Source organism: Osmerus mordax, chromosome 8, assembly GCF_038355195.1.
Source record: "Osmerus mordax isolate fOsmMor3 chromosome 8, fOsmMor3.pri, whole genome shotgun sequence".
NCBI lineage: Eukaryota > Metazoa > Chordata > Actinopteri > Osmeriformes > Osmeridae > Osmerus > Osmerus mordax.
In genome coordinates this window covers 4,300,248-4,317,881 of record NC_090057.1, presented here as the reverse complement: position 1 = coordinate 4,317,881, position 17,634 = coordinate 4,300,248, and the positions used below count along the sequence as shown (strand labels likewise).

General features: G+C 50.3%; 2 protein-coding genes across 4 annotated transcripts in view; one reads left to right on the top strand and one right to left on the bottom strand.

Moving 5' to 3' along the window:
• Positions 1 to 13,269, top strand: part of ino80 (INO80 complex ATPase subunit) — a 29,157-nt gene extending 15,888 nt beyond the window's left edge. The window contains exons 28-38 of one of the 3 annotated variants that reach the window (XM_067241246.1): positions 5,343 to 5,470; positions 8,583 to 8,677; positions 9,348 to 9,420; positions 9,557 to 9,715; positions 9,877 to 9,979; positions 10,105 to 10,193; positions 10,421 to 10,579; positions 11,004 to 11,211; positions 11,365 to 11,580; positions 11,780 to 11,950; positions 12,147 to 13,269. In XM_067241246.1, coding sequence (XP_067097347.1) covers positions 5,343 to 5,470; positions 8,583 to 8,677; positions 9,348 to 9,420; positions 9,557 to 9,715; positions 9,877 to 9,979; positions 10,105 to 10,193; positions 10,421 to 10,579; positions 11,004 to 11,211; positions 11,365 to 11,580; positions 11,780 to 11,950; positions 12,147 to 12,181 — 1,436 coding nt within the window. In that variant the 3' untranslated portion in view covers positions 12,182 to 13,269. Of the gene's footprint in view, positions 1 to 5,342; positions 5,471 to 8,582; positions 8,678 to 9,347; positions 9,421 to 9,556; positions 9,716 to 9,876; positions 9,980 to 10,104; positions 10,194 to 10,420; positions 10,580 to 11,003; positions 11,212 to 11,364; positions 11,581 to 11,779; positions 12,000 to 12,143 lie in introns of those variants that run through there. The other 2 variants (XM_067241245.1, XM_067241247.1) reach the window with 2 other exon arrangements.
• A 1,323-nt stretch (positions 13,270 to 14,592) lies between these two features.
• On the bottom strand, positions 14,593 to 16,025 carry chac1 (ChaC, cation transport regulator homolog 1 (E. coli)). The gene is made up of 3 exons (XM_067241248.1): positions 15,396 to 16,025; positions 15,255 to 15,290; positions 14,593 to 15,085 (listed from the first exon to the last, which is right to left on the bottom strand). Exons 1-3 carry the CDS (start codon positions 15,564 to 15,566, stop codon positions 14,702 to 14,704), a joined length of 591 nt encoding a protein of 196 aa, XP_067097349.1. The 5' UTR covers positions 15,567 to 16,025; the 3' UTR covers positions 14,593 to 14,701.
• Positions 16,026 to 17,634: the final 1,609 nt, after the last annotated feature.

Here is a 17,634-nt window from a genome sequence, read left to right as displayed (position 1 = left end):
AATCTGAGGGGCTGGAGGAGGCAGGCTCGCAGAGAACAATGGAGGCACTGGCCACTGGCCTGGGCCTGGGGGTTCTGCCGGCTGCCTGGCTGATTGTGGGAGAGTTTGGAGGGTAAATAGAGAGCTGGGGTTAGTTTGTTTGTTTGGTAAACATCCCCTGTTGCTGCTGTGGTGCCCTCTCCGCGGGGTAGGGATTCTCTGCTTTCTGTATCACATTTTACATTTAGTCATTTAGCAGACGCTCTTATCCAGAGCGACTTACAGTGAGTAGAGGGACATTCCCCCGAGGCAAGTATAGGTGAAGTGCCTTGCCCAAGGACACAACGTCAGTTGGCATGACCGGGAATCGAACTGGCAACCTTCGGATTACTAGCCCGATTCCCTCACCGCTCAGCCAACTGACTCCTATCACCTGCTGGTGAGGGGACAGTTCACCCCCTCCTGAGTGAATCTGGATGGATATCTGTATCTGATCATGCCTATTGGGATACACATTGTGTGACCGTCTCATCTGGTGCATCATTGGGAGGCTTTGTGCAAATTCCACTGAAGTCGAACGGTTCCGTGGGAAATTCGACAGAATTCAAAAATACAACTTAACTGTGTTTGTGGCTCCAGCTCCATTTACCGTAATTAGAAGAACAAGCCCACAAAATGATGCCTTCTCACAATAGCTAGCCTTTTCCCCTTTTCTCTGTGTTCTGAAATGAGGTTGGAAAGAGTGCAGTTTGCTGTGGAGGTGTGTGTGTGTGTTTGTATATATACATGTGTGTGTGTGTGTCTGTGCCAAGCCACAGGCTGTGGGAAACACCGCTCTGTCTTCCTGTCCCTTCAAAGAATTCCTGCTCTCCAGCAAAATGGCAGGAAGTGTCCCAGCCTTCTGATAGAGGGGCAGAGACCAGCCCAGACAGAGACCAGCCCAGACAGAGACCAGCCCAGACAGAGACCAGCCCAGACAGAGACCAGCCCAGACAGAGACCAGCCCAGACAGAGACCAGCCCAGACAGAGACCAGCCCAGACAGAGACCAGCCCAGACAGAGACCAGCCCAGACAGAGACCAGCCCAGACAGAGACCAGCCCAGACAGAGACCAGCCCAGACAGAGACCAGCCCAGACAGAGACCAGCCCAGACAGAGACCAGCCCAGACAGAGACCAGCCCAGACAGAGACCAGCCCAGACAGGCCACACGGAGAACGCTGCCACGTCACCGCTCACTGTCTGGTACCCCCACAACACTCCTGGAGGGGTTCCTTTACCTGGGGGGGCTCCGCCCGGGGTAGGAAACATGCCGTCCGCTTTGCAACCATAGCTCCATGTGGTTGGTGTGATATTTTTTTAGGCGCTCGGGAAGCGGGAGGATCTCACGCTGCAGTACCGTATGCGTCCTGAAGGAGGCGACAGCACCCATCATTGGGTTGAGTTTGCCTTCCCCTCCCGGTCTGTGAGAGCCAGTGTTCGTACTGGGTCGTGGGGTGTGTGCGAGGCCAGACCGCCGCAGAGTGTAATCTATCTTCATGACAGCGTCCACGGCGCCCAGGACTTAGTCTCTCTCTGCGGTGGGACCCGCTGTGGAGAGCTTCCCTCAAAACACACTGACTCTGAGCTCAGAGGAGCTGCTGTCTAACACACACACACACACACACACACACACACACACGTACACACAGGGGCTTTAAGATAGTTTACTCTTCTCTGCGTTTGCCAAAATTCCTTGGCTTGAGTGTGTGTTAAACACCCAGGCATCAGCAGTCCTAACCAGAAGATTATCCCCTGTCATTGGGCTCTTTCGCTCTGAGTCATGTAGGCCTGATCGAGCTGATGGATATATATATATATATATATATATCCATCATTATCTCACTCTGTCTGTCTCTCTCCATTTCTCTCTCTACCCCCTGTCCCTCCATCAGCCCCTTCCTGCCCTGTCTCACACACCCTCTACCACTTTTGCTCTCCTCAATCCCTCCATCTCTCTCTCTCTCTCCCCCCCCCCCTCTCTCTCTACACCACTTGTGCAGACAGAGCAGCAGTGAAAGGGGGAGAGTGGAGGGAGTATTAATGAAATTAGCAGCGGAGTTGGAGTAAGCGGGCGCCAGGCAGCAGGCCTGGGATAATTAGCTGGCCCAGGGCTCAGTGACAGCAGGCTTTTAATTGGGTCAGACCCGGGTCAGCCCCCTGCTCTGGCCTACAGGGATTGGATTACACTGCTCGGGGAGGGGCGGGGCTAGAGTGAGGGGGGTGTACTGGATGAGGGTGCAGGTGGGTGGGTGTGTGGCTTTGGGGGGGGGGGGGGGGGGAGTATAATCCACCAGCAGGAGAGGGTGGGGTCGGTGTGAGGGACACGGGGGGATGGGTGGGGGCGGGGGTGAAGGAGTGGCATGGCAGGTGGTGAAGCTCGATCTGGGTCTCCATGGAAACCACGGTGTTAAAGCGAGCCACATTTGGAGTCTGCCGTGCCGAGGTGGGGGTGCTGTGTGACTGTGGAGGGCTAGTTAGGGCGCCTACAGTGTACTGCAGCACTGTGCTAGACCTGGAGGTCTAACATGACTGGTTTTGTTCTGGGATCATCAACCACTCCTGTTGTTGCTGTAACCAGAGTAAACAAACCCTGAACTTTGATTGGTGATCCTACAAAGACCCATTTTTTACGTCTCCATAAGGCGAGTTTCGTTTCATAAACTATTCGTTTAATCCCTCTTAACCCTTCTATATTTGGGTTTTGTGTGGGTTGGCTCTGTGGAACCAATTTGTTCAACTTTACGACTAGCCTCATGATTCTTCACTCTGCAAACATATGTATCTTATTACATGAGCCAAACTTGGAGGAATGAAGCGGACCATCTAAGGTCTCTCAAAAATAAAAATCTATATCCTAATTATATATATTATATATAACTGCTTTCAGTTCACTCGCTTGAAACCTCAATTTTAAGAAGCGACGGCATCATGTGCTGTGGAGCTGGAGAGGGGTCGCTGCTGCCTCGTGCTGCCTCTGTCGGCAGAGTCAATGTGGCGGCCTGCCTCCACGCAAAGCAAGGCACCCCAGGGTGTCCTCCTTGGGGCTGAGACACTAAATGTTCTCAGCCTCATCCAAAGATATTTTTTCAGCTTTAATTTTTTAGAGTGTTAGAGATAGGAATGCAGGGAGAGAGAAGAGGGGATTCGAACCCATGCCCCTAACCCATTAGTTAGGCCTTAGCCTTAGTGGTACATGCTCTTACTCAGTGAGCTACTGGAGTACCTAGCTAGTACCAAATAGGACCAGCAGGAGGATATCACACCGAGGTTTGTGAATGCTGGTACACCAGCGAGCAGACTGCTGCCTTGACTGTGGGCAGAAACGCTGAGTCTCAGAGAGCTTCTGCATCTGTGCCAAAATATGCTCTTATATTTAGGTGTGTGTGGGGCTGGTGTACATGTCTGTGGCTCTGCCAGGGCCGGGCTGGCACCACAGCGAAGAGGCCTGTCAACTCCGTACCACAACAGCAACCACAGATAAACACCACCGTCCCATCTCTCTCGCTCGCTCTCTCTCTCTCTCTCTCTCTCTCTCTCTCTCTCTCTCTCTCTCTCTCTACCCACCCACCCTGCTCTCCTCCTTTCCACTTCTCTCTCTCTCTCTCTGACGCCACAGCCAATTACAGGTCTGTGATTGTGGGTTATTTGGTTCCTCAGGGGCCTCCGTCGAGAGAGACACACACACTGGTGGGTGGCACCGTGGTCACATGACTGATGCTTCAAGCGGAGACTTCATCGCTGCGAGTTAACTGTCCTCACTGCAGACCTTCCCCTCCATCTGCCTCTCCCTCTCTTTCCATACTGCACTCCCGTCCTCTGTCTGTGCTCCCCTTCTGTTCCTTCTCCTTTATCTTCATCTCCCAACTTTCCCCTCCCTCTTCTCTCCCTACCTCCCGCTCTCTCCCTCCCTCTTTCCTTCTCTCTCTACCTCCCGCTCTCCCCCCTCTTTCCTTCTCTCCCTACCTCCTGCTCTCCCTCCTTCCTTCTCTCCCTACCTCCCGCTCTCTCTCCCTCCTTCATTCTCCCTCATCCTGACATGTGCAGCATACTCCTGTGTTTGACCAGGTCAGAATGGATTTGTAAATCTCGTACCACAGTGACCCCTTCCTGGAGTGTTCACCCTTCATCTGTTCCATTAGTTTCTCTTTAACACCTCACCAGGGTCACCAGCCGACCCCTCGGGGTCAGAGGTCGGGGTTCAGCCTGGGTACACATTAGCATGGCAGCTAACAGTTGTTTGAGTTGATCTGGTGGGATTTGCTCTATAACAGAGCTTCCAAACAGCTAATATCTGGTGTGGTAATAGCTCAGCAGTAGTGCATTTGGCTGCAGATCTAGAGGTTGATAATGTTAATATCTGTATTGTACGTGAAGTGGTCCTACTTCAAAACGTCTAAATGTTTTATTATTATTATTGTTCTAAATTGTATGGTGAGGGTTTTTGATTTTAGATTTTTTTTGTGGTATTCTCAGCTCAAGTCTGAGGTAGAAAATAGTTTTGCTCACCCGATTCGAGACACTACAATATGTTCTCTAGCCTGGGAACCAGTGCTTTAGAACCAGAGGGGCAGAACAGCCAGCCTCCCCTTCGGGACTCCCCCTGCCCCTGACCCCGTTCTCTGGTTCTCTGTCAGGGTCGTGACCCGGGGGTCAGCCACCATGGTGACCTCGTTGCTGGATCGATGGCAGATACAACCCCTTCCCCCTTTGTCCTACGGTGACAAATGACGTTAATACCTCATCAGCTGGGGATGGAGGGTGAGCCTCGTAATCACTGAACTGAGATCAGATTAGTGTACCCTCAGCCCTCCCCTCATAATGAGGGCTTCCTGAGTAACACATTGTCTGGGACCTCGTCCCTTCCTTGTCATCCAGCCTATGTAGAGGAGCAGAGAGGGTGGGGCTCTCTTTGCGTAAGGGGTCATGTTGGCCACCAGGGATGGAGTTAGCAGGGATTGATCCCAAAGCTGATTTACATTGGTCTTTACCAGGCTCTATCACGGCTTAGGGAGGACTCTCATTGATTAGGTGACAGATAATCGTCTTTGATCCTGATGAACTGGGTTTTCTATTTCGTAATAACCACCCTTCTCATGTTCGGATAAACGCAGGCTCTTTGGACTGGCGTGGGTGTCATGAGGGAACAGCCCCCGTCATGAGGGGAAAACAGCCGCAAAAATGTCAATTCTAAGTGAATAAAAAGAAGTCTGTGACTGTTGGATTATCACTGTAGCTCACACGTTGCAGAGCGGTGTTGTGGTTCCCTGAAAGTGGACTGGATGTGAATGCTGACGTTGTGTCCGCCCTGCCCATGTGTTCCAGACAAGGAGACCCTGATCACGGACAGCGGGAAGCTGCACACCCTGGACGTGCTGCTGTGCAGGCTGAAGGCCCAGGGACACCGAGTCCTCATCTACTCCCAGATGACCCGCATGATCGACCTGCTGGAGGTGAGACGTTCTCACACACACACTCACACGCGCGCACATCGTCGAGACAGCACAGCAGTATCTCCTCTGACCGGACACACTCAACACTCCTGCTTGTCTGCTGGTGGATCTCTGGTCTGGTTGTCTGTTAGGGGTGTTGTGTTGGGGTGTCAGTTTGTCCGTGTGGAACTGTGGAGCTCTGTCTCCACTAGAGGGTGTCAAGACCCACAGCCTCTAAACAGCGTGGGGTCTCGTTAGCAAGCACATTAAGAGACTAATTACCAGGTCAGGGTCATTAGAGGGGCCTCATCTGCAGGCGAGGCTGCCAGATGGGGGAACAAGGGGGAGAAAGGAGGAGAGAGGGCGAGGTAGGGGAGGAGAAAGGGGGATGGGAGTGGCATGGGATCTTGGTGTCGGGAGGAAAATGGAGGAACGGAGGTGAAGGGAGAACAACGTACCCATAGAGTGAGAGAGGGAGGGAGAGAGTGTTCACAAAGGCTGGGTATGTTTTCCTCCGTGTGGACTGTGGCTGAGCTGAAAGCCAGGCGTGGGAACTGGCAGCCTGCTTCTAGCAGCCCTTTACAACAACAATGGCACTCAGGCAGCCCCCAGCAACATCGGCATTGTTGCTCCGTGAGTTGACACAAACACCACCTACGCTCTGAAAGATTCTTCCGTGACGTCACACGGGAATTCCTCCCCCGACCTGTCATCATGGCGGAGGTTCCAAGGCGGATCAGAGGGAACCTGCCCAGGTGACTTCCTGTTCTTCCTGTGTGTATGGAGAACCACGGAATGCTTGAGGCAGCGTGGGGTGGTAGCGTCTGGCTCTGGGAACAGCATGCCTGTGTTGATGGCTCACATAATGAGAACACACCGGAGTCTGGCTTCAATGGGACTGTGCCACACCCACTGTTAGGGAGGCTAGTGGAGGGTTACTAAGTGTGCTCGGGATTTTTCCCTCAACCAGGATCTCTGTTGTGTAATACTCTGGGTTGTGTGACTAGGCTTCCATCCTACAGCCTGTCCTGCTCCGTCCCCTTAGTCACTAAGGAGACCAGAGAGACCGGCCTGCTCCGTCCCCTCAGTCACTAAAGAGACCAGAGAGACCGGCCTGCTCCGTCCCCTTAGTCACTAAGGAGACAGGAGAGACCGGCTTTCTATGATCAACTCCTAACAACATTCATGGGTTCAAGATTCAACATCTTTATTTCATTATTATAATTTGTTTTAATTCTGCCAGTCTGTTTCCAGTATTCTCCTCCCTATGTTCTGTGCTCACACACACACACACACACACACACACACACACACACACGGTGCTGGTTTAGCATGAGCGTGCTCCAGCCGGGGTTGATTTCCCAGCTACCTCCTCGCCGCGCCGCAGAGCGCCCAATGATAATCTCTGTCATTAACCCTCCCTGCTCCCGCCTCCCACGGTGACGTCACTGATTGATCTGCGAGCCCCAGGCAATCTGACGACCAATAATGCGGTTGGCTTTCGTTAACGGCAAGAGGGGTTTACCTATCTCCACGCCAGTCATGCCAGTGCTAGCTGTCTGCAGTGTTACATTACAGCACAGTCATGCCAGTGCTAGCTGATGGCTGGCTCATGGCTGGCCCAGGATAATAAGCATACAGGAAGGAAAAGACCTCTGCAATTTACACAGATTAAAGACAGGACTTTGTCGAGATTTGCACAGTCAAGTCTGCTTCTGGTTACTCCATAGGAAGAGAAGCAGTTACTGTTATGTCTTCCAGAACTCTGAACGGTCTTGCGGGTCAGCGGGGAGTGTCAGCAATATTCAGAGTGAATGCTGGCTTGGAGTCGTCTCCCCAAAGTGCTTGTCCATACACAAAATATTACAACAGCTTTGGGCTGCTGACATATATGTACGGTCCATTTAGACCTGTTGTAACATTTATGCTCGATGGTCTTAACCCATCGTGGTCCCAGATGCTTGTGAGTGCAGGGAAATGCACTCCAGGCCCGAATTCAGAGAGAGGTCCGATGTTGCCACTGGCAACTGGCTAGCATTATGGAGACCCTCCTGGTGGGGGAGATGGGGGGGGGGGGGGGGAGTACTGACGGAGGAGGTGGAGGAGGTCAAGTAGGGGGGCAGAGCCTGATGGGTGCTCTGCTGGCTGTGATGAGATCCGGGTACATCGGTGACAGATATGTGATCTAGATGAGTCAGTCAGATCTCTTCATGCCCCTGGGGTCCATCGAAGACATGGTTTAGGGTTAGGCTTGTTAGTTGCAGGCAGGCAGCAGGCTAATGATCCTAATATGGTCCTTGCACACACACACGCATGCCAGGCTAATGTTCCTAACGGAGCCTTCAGTGGGAGCAGATGTAGCGCTGGGACCAGAGCCAGTCACCAGGAGAAGAGGAGGGCTGGGGCAGGCAGGCAGGCTCGGAGTCTGGCTGTCTGGGTGGCACAGAGGGGTGTGGGGGGGCCAGGGGAGTTAGGTGATGGGAGGAGGGGAAGGAGGGAGGTAGGGTGTGTGTGAGACGTGATGGAGGTTGTTTGAATCACCTCTGTTGGCAGAAGGGAGAGTATAGTACGTGTTGCGTTTCTCAACATCATCTGGATCATCTGATTTCAAGCTCGATTCTGGCTTCCAAACTGACAAGGTGATTAGTCCCAGATAAGCTCTTTGAATGCCTCTGTTTTCCATCTCCCACTGCATCAGTGACAGGCCTGTTGGGATGTCCTCCACAGGGAGTCACTGTTGACGAGTGTCGGGGGAACAGATAGACACAGTCAGGTTCACTAAGCAGTGGGACCGGCTCCTCCACCAGAGGTTGAGAAACACAGATCCAGTTTCAGTCCCTGCTTGGGACCTGGATGGGTGCAGTTGAAACTAACAGTCCTCTAAACATCTCTGGTCTACGTGACCCTCTGGATGCTTTGAGAACATTTGTGTCCCAGCTAGAGAAGAGGTGAAACCTCAGGATCTGTCCAGGAGAAACGCCTCATGGGCAGTCGTCAGGGAAATATCCTGTAAACTGATCCTTATTTTCTGTTTCTCATTCCTTCCTCCCTCCTTTCCTCCTTTCCTTCTTCTCTTCTCTTCCCCTCCCCTCCCCTCCCTCCCTCCCTCCCTCCCCCCCTCCCTCCTCTCCAGGAGTACATGGTGTACCGTAAGCACACCTACATGCGTCTGGACGGATCCTCCAAGATCTCGGAGCGCAGAGACATGGTGGCTGACTTCCAGAGCCGGTGGGTACACAGACAGCCCCCCTAAAGGAGGGGGCGAGAGTGTGTGTGTGTCAGTGTGTGTGTCAGTGAGTGTCTGTTTAGATGTGTGTATGTTTTCAGAACACGGCCGCCAGTAAATCATCCCTTCCCTGCGGTGCTGTCAGTCAGCAGCGAGGGCTTGGTCTGACGTGTGTGTGTGTGTTCTGGTTTGCATTAGCAGAGCCTCCACGGGCCGGTGCTGCTCTGGGCCTGATGGAGGACAGAGCGTGTTCAGAACTATGTGCTGGTTTTCCTACTTTTAAAGTTGTTTTCTCTCTTGAACAGAGATCTTATTGGGATTTTTATTTTAGTTTGAATTGTTTATCACTTGTCTTATTGTTTTTATTGATTTTATGTAAAGCACCTTGAGCTACAATTCTTGTATGAAATGTGCTATATAAATAAAGTCTTACTTACTTACTTACTTACTTACTGTATTCAAACGTCCCTGGCTATGAACTGTGTAGGGCTTGGCTCTGATACAAAGAGCTTTTACTGTACTTGACCTTTTTTCCATTCTGTCTCTGTCTTTGCCCCCCCACCGCCCTCTCTTTCCCTCTCTCAATTTTTTTTCCCTCTCTCTCTGTTTCTCTCTCTCTTTCCCTCTCTCTCTATCTCTCCCTCTCTCTCTCTCCCCCCCTCCCCCATGCAGGACGGACATCTTTGTGTTCCTGCTGAGCACGAGGGCGGGAGGCCTGGGCATCAACCTGACTGCTGCAGACACCGTAAGTCTCTTCACACCTGTACAACACAAACACACCTGCAGGGAGCACGTTGAGGTGCTGTGTTAGCAGGGCCAGCCCGGCTTGACCAGCCTGGCCTGACCAGCCCGGCCTGACCAGCGCTCCTCTCCCCTGCCAGGTGATCTTCTACGACAGCGACTGGAACCCCACGGTGGACCAGCAGGCCATGGACCGGGCCCACCGGCTGGGCCAGACCAAGCAGGTGACCGTCTACCGCATGATCTGCCAGGGCAGCATCGAGGAGAGGATCCTGCAGCGCGCCAAGGAGAAGAGCGAGGTCAGAGACACACACACACACTCTCACGACAACACACACACTCAAGGCAACACACACTCTCACAACACACACTCACGGCAACACACACACTCACGGCAACACACAGACACACACACGTGGTTTCCAGGTGCTATGCGGTGACCCAGTGTTCCTTCCTTCAGATCCAGAGAATGGTCATCTCAGGAGGAAACTTCAAACCAGACACCCTCAAGCCCAAAGAGGTGGTTAGCTTGCTGCTCGACGACGTCGAGCTGGAGAAGAAACGTGAGTGGATGACCTCACGTGCACACTTCCTTATTGGCCCCTCTGAAGAGGTTTCTCTGGCTGTTATAGGCTGTGTGGTGGCCTGGCTGTGCCCTGACTGGCTGTGGTGTGTGTGTGTGTGTCAGTGCGTGTGAGGCAGGAGGAGAAGAGGCAGCAGGAGGAGAGCAGCAAGGTGAAGGACAGGAAGAGGAAGAGGGAGAAGTACGCTGAGAAGGTACCCTCATCTCCCCCTTGGAATTCAGTTAGATTCACTTCACTAACCCAGGAGTAAATTCAAGTGTTCAGGTTCAACTCTCTGAACACTGTTCCAGAAGCAGTGTAAACAGAGGGGATCGACCTCACCTGTTTTTACACCAGCCACCTGGTCCGAGACACTGGACTCTGATGTTTGACTGCTTCCGTTCCCCCCCCCCCCCCCACCTACCACCCCCCTCCCTCCAGAGGAAGAAGGATGACGAGTGCGAGCCTAAGAGGAGGAAGGAGGGGACCCTGGTCATGCCCTGCGCCCCCTCCGCTGACAACTCCAACCTGTCTGCTGACGGAGAGGACTCTTTCATCAGTGTGGACATGGACTCTGCCATGCCCAGCCCTTTCAGCGAGGTGAGGGAGAGAGGGGGGGGAGGGGGGGAGGATGGAAAGGGGGAGGATGGAAAGGGGGAGGATGGAAAGGAGGAGGAGGGAAAGGGGGAGGAGGGAAAGGAGGAGGAGGGAAAGGGGGAGGGAGGGAGGAGGGAGGGATAGCATGACAAAGGAAAAGAGGGAGGTGGGAGTCTTTCATTCAACCAGTCTTGCCTGCATTTACCTCATCCAACTTGACACTTACGTTATTCTTTCCTACTTCTCCATGTTCTCCTCTCTCTCTCTCTCACCACTCCTGCACCTGCACCCTTCTTCCACTTCTCCCCCCTCGGACCCTAACATTTAACCCCCGACCCCTCTACGACCCCACTCTGCCGCCCGACCCCTATACGACCCCCCTGTGCCCCCCTGTGTGGCCCCCTCCCCTCGTGGTGCTGACCCCCAGGCCTGTGTCTCTGTGTGTGCCCGTGTCCCTGAGCAGATCTCTCTGAGCAGCGAGCTGCTGCCGGGGTCCCTGCCCCCCGACCCGGACGCAGACGAGAGCAGCAGTGACATGCTGGTCATCGTGGACGACCCCGTGTCCTCGGCACCGCCCTCGCGGGCCACCAACTCCCCCGCCTCGCTGTCCGGCTCCGTCTCCGACAACATGAACGGTGAGAGGGGAGACACGCCCGCCACCCCGGGCTCTGTCGCAGGTCCCGGGAGAAACAGGAAATGAAAAGACCAGAGATCTACCCCACCCGTCACCCCACATCCCCCTGTCCCTCTCCAGTACCCTGCCTGACTCATTCCTCTGTCCTCCGCAGGTGTTTCAGCCCCAGACACATCGAGCCCAGGAAGGGGCCGGACTGGGCGGAGTCGAGGGCGGCCCAAAGGTTCTGGGGGCGGGGCCAAGTCGGCAGGGAAGGGGCGTGGCCGCAAGTCGACGGCGGGCAGTGCAGCTGCCATGGCAGGAGCGATGGCAGGGGCGGCGGCAGCGTCAGCAGCAGCATACGCTGCCTACGGTTACAGCGTGTCAAAAGGTAAACACTCCGCGCACACACACACACAGTGGTAACCCCGGTGTTTACACGCAGGGTGGAAGCCTTGTTGCGGTGCTGGTTTCATGTCTAAACCATCAGCAGGGTGTCTAGTTTGAGCTGGATTGACAGAGCAGGCAACTCACTCACACTGGCTGGTACGGATGTTTATTTTGATCTCCTCTTCCTCCCCACTCGTCAGCGGGGCTTGCTGCAGCCAGTCCCCTGCAGCCGTCCCTGGGCAGGTCTGGGACCGCCCCGGCCTTCACCCCCAGCAGCAGTTCCTCCCCCCAGGGCAAAGGGGGCGCTGTGACCTCCAGCCCCCAGAAACACATGGCCCACGGCCACCGCCACGGCAACCACAGCTCAGGCCGTAAGGGCAAGGGACCGGGGGGGCCTGGGGCTCGATAGCACACACACACACACACACACACACACACACACACACACACACGTCCAACGGATCCAGGCCTCTCTTTACAGTGTCAGTTCTCAAAGTGACATCAGCTACTGCACTGACCTTCTCCCACTGTGACCCCTCCATGACCTGTCTCTGTTCCCCTCAGCAGAGAGAGACCTGTTTCACACTGAAGAACCATGCTAACCCAGAAGACAGAGTACATCACACACACACACACATCCTCATCTCACCACCAACCACAGACCTGTTGTCATTGGACAAAACCTGCCTTGACTGTTTGGGTTGTGACAGAGTATTTCGAAGGCTTTTTACATGTTTGTGAGATGAAACTCTTTGATTTGTATGATTGTTGTGATATTACATCAAACCTAAACACCGTGTTTATAAGGGCTTCATAACCTTGTGCTCTCCAATGGAGTCAGCCAAAGGTGGATTCTCCACGTGCACTGAGCCATTTTTTCTGTTGAAACGCCTCTGATTTTAGGAAAATGAATGCTAAGATTATTTAATTGTTCCATAAAGATGTTCAATGCGTTATGGTTGGTCTGTACGGAATTTCAACAAAATGTGAATGCATACCAAATGACTAAAACAGGACTGCTTTTGTAATATAGCTCTTATTTTTGTATGAAGAGAGAGAATACCCATCCATACCAATATGGCATATTTGAATAAAAACATTTTCTCTATGACGTATTTCCCAGCACAGTCAGAAATAAAGGCAGAATAATATATTTTGAGAACCGAGAGAAATAAATGGAAGATTTGGGATATTTTGTGGTAAATTGATTGCAAGATAAAAGCACTGTTTATAAAAATGTGATTCTGATCTGTTTGTGAAAATATAAGTCCTCTCAGACTTAGAATGTTTGGATTGTACAATGCTTAAGTTAAAATGGGTAATATATGACAATTGTTGAAATTGTAAATTGTATTGAAGCCATTTTTATTTGAAGAGAAAATAATTATACTTTCTGTCTGAAAGTCTGCATCGTTATTTTGTGACATTGATATTTTGGATATGGTTCACATCAGCGTTCTGAAATTAGCACTACACATACTATATATATATATATATATATGAGTTTGTTTTGTGTTGGACATTGTGATGGTTAATGGTGTTGTTCTGTTGGTGTAAATAGTATTAAGGGGGGACATTTTCCTTATTTCTCCCCAGTTTGCTTGTCTATTTTTATAGGTCATGTGTACATATGGAAAAAAAAACGGTCATTTTACTAACAGGAAAAGCCAATTAAAATACTGCTAAATCAGTGTGTTGTTGTTTGAGTGATGTACAGTACACTACCACTGCAGACCAGTGTAGATTACATACTGAATCGCTGAATTGCAAAATTCATTCTCCAAGGCAAACTTCAGACTGTATTTCTTGTTTATGCACAACCACCCCTGGAAACAACACAACATTTGAACAACATCTTTGAACCTTAGCTTGTGCTTATTTTTCACACTTAAAAGTGGCAACGGGACCTATAATTGAGCTGTGTCTTTTTGTGTGCTTTATATAGGCTTCAACATGTCCTTCCTGTTGACCTTTGACACCTGGATGGGGTAGATCATAAACACAGGACTTCCTTGGCCCGTGTCGCCCCCGGCAACAACTTACATAAGAATGTGTTCCTAGAAAACATCTGACTTGAGTCCCGTCAAAGGGTAGCAGTACCCCGGCCAATCAGAGACCTGTGAAGTTGGAGGTCGGCGCTGAGTGGGAGGAGTGTAGCCGGCTCCAGCCAATGACGTGTCAGGACTCTAGGTGTGTTGTCACAGGCCATCAACATGTGACTATGACCTAATGGGGAGTCCACGGCCAGTAACCTGAGGTGTGGAGAACTGAAGCTAGGTGACACCTGCCCGTGTTTATGATTGGCCGGCAATGCCGTCCCTGGCCGACACATGTTCTTGTTTACATTCAGCTCATACTAACGCGCCACCTGTTTTGTGGTTGGGGGACTAGTGTATGTGAGAGAGCACTGCATCAACTAAATGATCTGTACCCCAAGTCTTTACCACCTTCAGAACTGCTACCATCAAGCCTTACTGTTCTCATAAGGAGAAAACAATTCAAAACTGAACTTTTTTTTTTTAACCTTTTATTGGGATTTACTGTTACAGATGAAAACCATGCCAAATACAACCTTTTATAACAAAGGTGTACACAGAAGTGCAGGACACTTCACAGCCACGATAGAGGAAGTGACACCAGATTGTGACCAGTGGGTAAGAAATGGACGAGATGGCAACTGCAAATATTAACCATTAATGCATCCGATTGGGGGGGTACATTAGTGAGCAGTAATATGTATAAATTCCAACAACTAATCCACAAAACATCTCCATGAGGTTGACCATACAATATTGCACAAGTAATCACGATTGTATACTTAAAAAAAAAAAAATCCCAACCATCTCGTAAAAAAAGAAAATCATGCTTCCCTTTGTACCGCTTTGTTTGTATAGCTATCATTAAGCACAGGTGTCACTAAGCACAGGTGTCACTAAGCACAGGTGTCACTAAGCACAGGTGTCACTAAGCACAGGTGTCACTAAGCACAGGTGTCACAAATACACAACACAAGGACAATTAAACCTCATTTTATGGTTTCAACAAGTGAGTGATGGCAACGTGTATGTTGGTGTGTATTTTAAAACGCAGAGGTTTCCAGTAGAGAGACAGAAGGGTACAGATTACTGAGCCCCTAACAGGTACGGCACTAGGGCCATGGCGGCCGCCTCGATGGAGAACAGGTGATGATCTTCAACGTGGGGGCAGCTCATCCTCATGAACTCTGCCAGGCGGAGGAGGTACTCTAGGTTGTGGCCGGTCTTGCCCTGGGACATGGCTATCTGGGACCCTATCACCTCAGGGCTGGCTGGCCCCAGGTAGAGGGGGTTGTCGGGGGTGGCGATATACACTAGAGCCTGGACGGGCTCCTCATTTTCTCCATCAGGGACAAACTCCACAGCTTTGGTGACATACCCGCCGCAAACTGCCTCTCGCACATTGAGGTATTTGAGTGACTCTTCCACCTGAGTGCCAGTCACCTCAAAGGCCACACCCCAAGTGGATGCCTGTCATGGGAAAGGAACGAGCTGCTGGTTAGACTCAAAAATAAACAGAATTTCTGTGCAACACCATCATTTAGTATACATGTTCCTGGAAGCTACAATGTTCCCCCACTTCTACGTTTCAAGCTGAAATTCCCCACAGCATATATGCCACTATCAAAGTTCCACTTACGTCATCCTCTTCAATGAGCGTCACCACTCTTCCGGGCTGCAAGGGAGGCAGAGAGAAATGGTTTACGTCAAGGGTTTTGACTAACGCAACGTGGCAGTAAACCAGTAATGAACCTGATACACTGTATACACGACATCTTACCAGCTCATCATTTCCACGATGGAAGTTGTCTCCGTGCCAGAAACGTCTCTTGTAGCCTTGGATGTAGCCGACCTTGCTTCTCTTGTATTTGAAGTCAGGCTTCCACACCAATGACCCATAACCGAAGATCCATAAGCTAGTCTTACCAGCAAGGATGTCTTGAGGTTTCATTTTGACTGATATTGATGATGACGTTCAAGTGTATTGGTAGTGAATTTTGATGAGGTTTAATGTAAGGTTGAGCAGCTAGGCTAATTAGCCGGCTAATATTAGCTTCCGTCGGTCAAGGAGAAGCGGTATAGGTTGGCTCACCGATATACCGCGAACGGTATTTGAGCCCAACTGCTTAGCAGTTGTGAAGGTGGAATTACGGAGTCTGTTTTGCCTTGCAAGATGCATACCGATGCCTTAGTGCTGCCGCATACTTGAATTAAAAATCCATGGCTACTAGCCTTTACGTTTTCTAAACAAACGGTAAACAAGCTGTCTGGCTAGCTATTTAGCCAGACGGTAAAAATAGTCTTAGTGGTTACAATACAGTCTAAAATAGACGATTATCAAAAATGGATCGTTCCTTGAGAAATGTTTTGACAAGCAGAAGGTTCCCAGACGTTTCTCCGTTCTTCCTAGGTGAAATGGCGTGGATGTTGTTTCGTTTTTGTAGCTACCAGCATAAATAGGTGTGTCTCAATGACTGCGTTTCTGACCAATGGCATTTGAGAGAAGGTTGGTGTCCAAGCCATCTGTCCAATCCACCTATGGTGCGCCAAAATAGGCGGCAATTTACGACCAAATGTGATATTTTATTGGCTTAAAACCAATCAATCATCACGCCTTTTCTTGATAGGGATTCGTTTAAAAAACGTCACTCCCATAGACAGGATATGTGATTGGATAAGCCTGTTGTCGCTCTTTGGAATGTTGCATATCATTATTGCAGTTGGCTGATGCAACCTGCTTCAGCATTTCAAGCAACGGCCGGAGTCATTGCATCAGACTCAGGAAAGGATAAGGGCAGTCTGAATCTGACCCTTGAATCTTCCCTTGAAAATAACAACACAACTTGTCTGAAGGTGGTGTTTCGTGCCTTTTGATGTGTGTATTAAAGTGTTGTCTACAAGTAATCATAATATTCCACCAGATGATTCATCTCAAACCAAAAGTTAATTTGTGTAAGTTGCATAAAAAGTATATAGTGTGACTTATTGTATTTGTGTGAGTGCACATGTACAGCGTACTAGATAAAGTGTGGTGCATATCTGCCTGTGTTAATTTAGGCTATTATTTTTTGTTCAAAGCAACATTTGTTACGTGTGTGATGCAGTGAAAGTTCAAAGATCCAGTGGCACAAACAACCATGTCATGTTTTTCAGCTCCCATTCATTTGCTCTAATTTGACTTTCCAGATGGTTTGGTACACGCAACCATCTGGGAAGTCATCCATGGAAACTTCTTTGGAAAAGGGCAGGCGTCTTAAAAAATACATACACTTGCCAGGTGATTGGATGAACCATCGGTCTATCGCCATCCATCATGAGCTAACTTCGACCACACCCATAGCTGCCAGTAGATCCTAAAGTGGCTGATTGGTCAGCACCACTGTGGTTTGAGTACAAACAAATAACTTGAAGCTGGGCAAGAGGGATTCATGCACGGCCGTGATCTTGTGAATCCAGAAGTCTCGCAAGACCTCTCCCTTCATCTGGATGTTCCTCCCCTCTTCCCTCCCCCTCATCTAACCCATGTGGAGCTATGCATGTCCACCACATGTTATACTTGAAACTTGCCCTGACACGTGCTGTCAGATATGCTAGTATGTCATTTCAAAATATACAATCCTCTTTCCTGCAAGCCCAGTCCTAGAGCTGTTTTTCTACAGCATCTGTGCTAAGTTCAAGCCTCATCCATAAGTAATACAAGATGATCTATAAATAGTGGCATTAGCTGGTATGATAAGATGTTGACAAGAAGTGTTTACATAAGCTTCTTAGGATCTACATGGTGCATAACCCCTGTTCTGCTTGGCGTCATATAACCCAGTCACGCCAGATAGTTTAATGCCCATCTCATAAAGCCTACCACTGATCCTAGTGTGCACATGAGTGAAATCCAAAAATAGAACTGAAGAATTCTGTAATCAGTCGGTGGACATGGTACCTCTGTCCAGTTTTTTAACTGTGCTGACCAGTGTTTGGGCTATTTACTGACCCCTAGTGTTAATTAATAAGAAAACCTTGTA

Bases quoted from the DNA above. Each gene is read 5' to 3' on its own strand.
- chac1 (XM_067241248.1), bottom strand. From the start codon at position 15,566: ATGAAACCTCAAGACATCCTTGCTGGTAAGACTAGCTTATGGATCTTC. The intron at 15,291-15,395 runs GTAAGATGTCGT...CCTCCCTTGCAG, and splicing joins ATCGTGGAAATGATGAGCTG to CCCGGAAGAGTGGTGACGCT. The intron at 15,086-15,254 runs GTAAGTGGAACT...TTCCCATGACAG, and splicing joins CGCTCATTGAAGAGGATGAC to GCATCCACTTGGGGTGTGGC.